We start from the raw sequence: 6,000 nt of genomic DNA, 5'->3' as shown, positions 1-6,000 counted from the left end.
CCCGTTCCCCTCTCCAGACCACGTATGTTGCCCGTTCCTCTCTCCAGCCCACGTATGTTGCCCGTTCCCCTCTCCAGCCCACGTATGTTGCCCGTTCCCCTCTCCAGACCATGTATGTTGCCTGTTCCATTCTCCAGCCCACATATGTTGCCCATTCATTCCCCCTCTCCAGCCCATGTATGTTGCCCGTTCCCCTCTCCAGACCACGTATGTTGCCCGTTCCATTCTCCAGACCACATATGTTGCCCATTCATTCCCCCCTCTCCAGCCCACGTATGTTGCCCGTTCCCCTCTCCAGCCCATGTATGTTGCCCGTTCCCCCTCTCCAATTCTTTTAGGGGGGGGGGAAACAAAATAAACATTAGATCAAGTGCCCCCCCCCCCGGATCTGGGGGGGACACTCCAGACACTTAACTGCCCCTTTTTCTAATAAATGTGTTTTTTTTTGTGTTTCCCCCCCCTCTCTCCAGCCCTGCCTGGCTCTGTACCCAGCTGCAGTTCCCGCTGACGTGTTGCTCTCCCACTGGCCCCGAGGGCTGCAGCGCGCTAGCGCTACCCTGGCCCTGGCCCACCCTGTCGCGTCCGCTTGCCCCACATCTGCCGCCCTTTTGCGTCCGCTTTCCCTCTCTCATTAGTAAGTTCTCGCCCTTTCGCGTCCGCTCCGCCCCCCTCTCCTCCTCCTCCCACCTGCGCGTTCCCGCTCTGGGCCGGCCGGCGCGCGCGCTCGCCGCTAACTTAGACGTGGCAAGTCGGGCTCGCGCCTGGCTCCCGCGGCCACGCGCTCCTCCCCCCCCCCGCCCGCCCCGCCACACACACATAAGAGACACACACACACACAGAGAGAGACATGGCTGCTCGCAACGACGCGATGGGCATCGCCGAGGACCTCGCCGACCAGGTACCCGCTCTCCCTTCCGTCCCTCACACCCTCCACACCCAGTCACCCGGGCTGCGGCCTAGTCAGGGGGAGGGGGAAGGGACAGGAGCCTCGGCCCTCGCGTCCACCCTCCCCCTCCCCCCCCCACTCGCTGAGGCAAGGCCGGTGCTGAGAGGCAGCCTCACTTTGTTTCTGGGGCTTGCACCAATAAATCCTGGGCACCATTGTAACTCGGGACGAGGCTCCGTGCGCTTGCCTGTCTGGCATTCAAAGCATTTCAGTAAGTTTTGAAAGAGGCGCCTGGCGATAACGCGCTGTGGTGAAATTTTCTGGCTGCTCTTACTTCTACTTCTCAACAAATGAGGGCTGAAGGTTGTGTGGAGAAGCTGGGGGGGGGGGGGCTGTTCACCTTCCGAGCAGCGAAAGTTGGAAGTGAGACTTTCATTTCTGTAGCGCCTTTCGCAACCACCAGACGTCGCACAGCGCTTCACAGCCAGTGAAGTACTATTTGGAGCGTGGTCACTGTTGTAACGCGGGAAGCGCAGCAGCCAATTTGCGCACAGCAAGCTCCCACACACAGCAATGTGATAATGGCCAGTTTTTAATTGAGGGATGAATATTGGCCCAGGACACCTGGAAACATAGAAAATAGGTGCAGGAGCAGGCCACTCGGCCCTTCGAGCCTGCACCGCCATCCAATGGAGTTCATGGCTGATCATTCCCCCTCCTGCTTTTTCTCCATACCCCTTGATCCCTTAAAGGCCACATCTAACTCCCTCTTGAATATATGAACTGGCCTCAACAACTCTCTGCGGCAGGGAATTCCACAGGTTAACAACTCTCTGAGTGAAGAAGTTTCTCCTCATCTCGGTCCTTAATGGCCTACCCCTTATCCTAAGACTATGTCCCCTGGTTCTGGACTTCCCCAACATCGGGAACATTCTTCCTGCATCTAACCTGTCCTGTCCCGTCAGGATCTTGTATGTTTCTATGAGATCCCCTCTCATCCTTCGAAACTCCACTGTATAAAGGCCCAGTTGATCCAGTCTCTCCTCATATGTCAGTCCCGCCATCCCTGGAATCAGTCTGGTGAACCTTGGCTGCACTCCCTCAATAGCAAGAACGTCCTTCCTCAGATTAGGAGACCAAAACTGAACACAATATTCCAGGTGTGGCCTCACCAAGGCCCTGTACAACTGCAGCAAGACCTCCCTGCTCCTATACTCAAATCCCCTGCTCTTCCATTAAAGGCTGTGGGATCTTGTGCGTCCACCCGAGAGAGCAAACAATCCAAAATACATCAATTATGACAGCGCAGCACTCCCTCAGCACAGCACTGGAGTGTCAGCCTGGATTTTTTGAGATGGAGTCTGTGCAGTGAGACTTGAACCCACAACCTTCTGACTCAGGTGATGGTGCTTCCCACTGAGCCACTGGCTGACACGTAATTTGATGGAGGTGTTTAAAACCATGAAGGGTTTAGATAAAGTAAATCAAGAGAAACTGATTCCAATGGCTGAAGGGTCGATAACCAGAGGGTACAGATTTAAGGTGATTGGCAAAAGAACCAGATACGACATGAGGAAAAATCGTTTGTCCGCAGCAAGCGATTAGGATTTGGAATGCACTGCCTGAAAGGGCGGTGGATACAGATTCAGTATTGGCTTTCAAAAGGAAATTGAATAAATACTTGGAGAAAATAATTGCAGGAATATGGGGAAAGAGTAGGGTGAGTGGGACTAACTGGGTTGCTCTTCAAAAAGCCGTGCAGACTCGATGGGCTGAATGGCCTCCTGTGTTGTATTATTCTGATTCTACTGTGCAACCATTGGAAATACCTGTTGTGGAATATTAAAAACAACAGCTGTCCAATGCAGACCAGAATGAAATTCAGGAATAAAAGTCTTAATTTGTACAGTACACAATACTATACACAAACCAATTATTGCAGGAATATTTTAAAATAATGACTGGCATTGACCAGAAACTTGCAGCTTGCTTGTTAAAGATATTTTTTTTAAAAACCAAAATGCTTTGTAAGCTGACAAACTCATTTAGTGTGCATGATTATTTCAGCAATCCTTTTGCTATAAACAGTTGTGTTTTGCCTCAATAGCAAGTGACTCAATGGTTTGTGATACAATGACGTGCTTTGAAACAGATTGCATGCAATGTGGCAGTGGTTGGCAAACTTTTTTCTGTATTTGTCTGTAAAGCCACATTTGCCAAGTACAGATTAGTTTGCAATATGTTGTTATGGGTAACCTAGTTTATGGAGCATTCCTGAGACTGGGTGAATGCGATGTATGGAATGCGATGCTGAGCTGTATAAGTTGGTATGAAGATCTCGGGTAGCAACACTGAAGTTGACCTGTGCTCACAAGTTAGGGTGAGAAAAAGTTAATCTGCAGGACCACTGCTGTAAGCTGCGTATATTTACGATGATGTTGCAGGGACTGGAGAATTTTAGCAGTGAGGAAAGATTGGATAGGCTGGAGTTGTTTTCTTTGGAACAGAGGAGGCTGAGGGGAGACTTAATTGAGGTATTTAAAATTGAGAGGCCTAGATAGAGTGGATAGGAAGGACATATTTCCCTTTGAGGTCAATACCCAGGGGGCATAGATTTATAAAGTAATTTGTAGAAGGTTTAGAGGGGAGTTGAGAGAAACTTTTTTCACCCAGAGGGCGGTGGGGGTCTGGTACTCACTGCCTGAAAGGGTGATAGAGGCAGAAACCCTCACCTCCATTTAAAAACTACTCTGATCTGCACTTGAAGTGCCGTAACCTACAGGGCTATGGACCCAGAGCTGGAAAGTGGGATTAGGATAGCTCTTTTGTGACTGTCGAAGACATGATGAGCGGAATGGCCTCCTTCTGTGCTGTAAATTGCTGATTCTATATGGATTTAAGTGAGAATAGGATTGAGTCCTGATGTCCACTGGCTACATTTCCCAGAATGGAATAACCTACCAACACTTGCTGTCCAAGCTAGGTCATGAATTGAGACCCTGGGAAAGATTGCAAGCGACCGCATGCAGCTACTTTCAAAATGGAGGGGTGCAGAAAATTGGGCAACGGATTGCTTTATGCTGATGGGTGAATTTACAGTTGAATTGCTTACCTCAAGTTGCATTGCATGCTTTATGATGATAGGAACATTGTACCGCGTACTGGACAATATTCTGTTGCTAAAGTCGGTGTTTAACTGGCCTGTAAATAGCCAAGTTCCAAGGTTGATGAGGGAAGCTTTTCAATTGGCAGGTGTTTGTAAATTCCCATCCTGAAATGACTTTGTGTTTATACACCAGGTCATCAAGTGAGTGATGGGAGAGACTTGTTTTTTTTTCAGAGGAAGATTCTCTACCACAAAGTCAATCCATAATCTATCTTAAAAGAGAAGTCGGTAAATATTTGGAAAAGAAAAATTAAATGAGCTGGGTAATGTAACCAAATGGGTAGCTACTTCATGGGGCCAGTGCTGATGTAATAGACCGAATGGTAAACTATGAAAATTGGTTAAAACATTCATTTTATGGGATTCATTTATAGTCACACTGCTGCTTTTTGCATACAGACCTGCTCAGATTCCCAACTGATTAGTTGGTTTAGTAAGTGTACTTCTAGTTTAAATGCTGTGACCCTTGACAAAAGTTTTTTGGGGGGATTTTGATTAATATGTAAAAAAAATATTTAGTGCAACCTCCCAAATCTGTGCTCCAATTCGGCATCCAAATATTTACAGGACAAAGCTCTGTATGGGACATAACCTTATTGTTCAGCTGCAGTTCTTTTGTATTTGATCTTTTCTTGGTGAATAAAACCACAAAACATTGATTTTCTATATGTTTAGGACAGAGGTGACCACAGTGCAGCCTGAAGGGCATTTCTATGCCTTAAACTCTTGACAGTTTGGTTCCTAAAGCTCAAACAACTCCATTCTAATTTTGGTCATCGCTTTTTATTTTTGAATTGGTGGGTCACTTGGTTCGGAAAGGCTGTTTGTGTATCTGTTGACTCGCTTCACCTGAGACTCTTTCTTGTGCATTGTACACTCTGTCTTTTGATGCAGATTTCCAACATTCTCTCTCATTCTAGAGATAAATTGACTAACCAGCCATTTGGTGCAGCAGAAATGAAATTGTCCCGGACACGTGGGAAGCAGTCAGTCGTAGCTAAATTGATAGATGCTCTGTCTTGTCCTAAGCCTATTTTGTTTTTAGAATGATAGCGTCTCTGTTTGTTTTCCAGTTTCTGCGGGTGACCAAACGTTTCCTGCCTCACGTTGCGCACTTGTGCCTGATCAGCACGTTCCTGGAAGATGGGATTCGCATGTGGTTCCAGTGGAACGAGCAGCGTGATTACATCAACATGACCTGGCACTGTGGCACCTTCTTGGCCACCATCTTTGTCCTACTTAATATGATCGGGCAGCTAGGTGAGTCCTTGGATGTTACAACGCGTGCAGCTCCTTGGTGCAATTTGTTTTTTTATCAGGCGGTGGAAGTAAGAGGGCAAATTTGTCCATAACCTGACGCTGAAATATTCAGGCCCTTGAACATTCCACAAAGTTTGGTTTGGCATTGCAATACTTGGTAGTACTGCGTTTGAGGAATGGGAGTAGCTCGTTTGCCCCCCCCTTGAGCCTGCTCTGCCTTTATATTCGATCATGGCTGATCTGTAACTCAACTCCGTTTACCTCCTTTGTTCAACATTCCTTGCCTATCAAAAATCTATCAGTCTAAGTATTGAACATTTTCAATGACCCAGCTATTTGAAGGAGCAAGTTCAGATTTCCACTACCCTTTGTGGAAAAAGTACCTCCTGATTTAACTCTTAAATGGCCTGGCTCTAATATGAAGATTGTGCGTCCTTGTTCTGGATTCCCCCACCAGAGGAAATTGATTGTCTGTATCTGCCCAATCGAGTCCCTTTATCATGTTAAACACCTCAATTAGATCACCCCTCAATCTTCTAAACTCAAGGGAATACAAGCAAGCCTAGTTTATGCAGCCTGTCCTCATAATTTAACCCTTTTAACCCTAGTATTCTGGTGAATCTGTGATACGCCCACTCCCGAGGCCAACATAGCCTCGGGTGCAGTTCCCAGAACTGAATGCGGTGCT

General features: G+C 47.4%; 1 protein-coding gene across 2 annotated transcripts in view; it reads left to right on the top strand.

Moving 5' to 3' along the window:
* The first annotated feature begins 708 nt into the window (after positions 1–708).
* The window catches only part of LOC139237890 (surfeit locus protein 4-like), a 28,219-nt gene continuing 22,927 nt past the window's right edge, over positions 709–6,000 (top strand). The window contains exons 1-2 of one of the 2 annotated variants that reach the window (XM_070867163.1): positions 709–898; positions 5,126–5,312. In XM_070867163.1, the coding sequence (XP_070723264.1) occupies positions 848–898; positions 5,126–5,312 (238 nt within the window). In that variant the 5' untranslated portion in view covers positions 709–847. Of the gene's footprint in view, positions 899–1,101; positions 1,158–5,125; positions 5,313–6,000 lie in introns of those variants that run through there. The other variant, XM_070867164.1, reaches the window with a different exon arrangement.

The sequence above is a fragment of the Pristiophorus japonicus genome, chromosome 24 (assembly GCF_044704955.1).
Source record: "Pristiophorus japonicus isolate sPriJap1 chromosome 24, sPriJap1.hap1, whole genome shotgun sequence".
Taxonomy (NCBI): domain Eukaryota; kingdom Metazoa; phylum Chordata; class Chondrichthyes; family Pristiophoridae; genus Pristiophorus; species Pristiophorus japonicus.
Note: the sequence above shows the minus strand (reverse complement) of the source record. Positions and strands in the feature narration are given on the sequence as shown.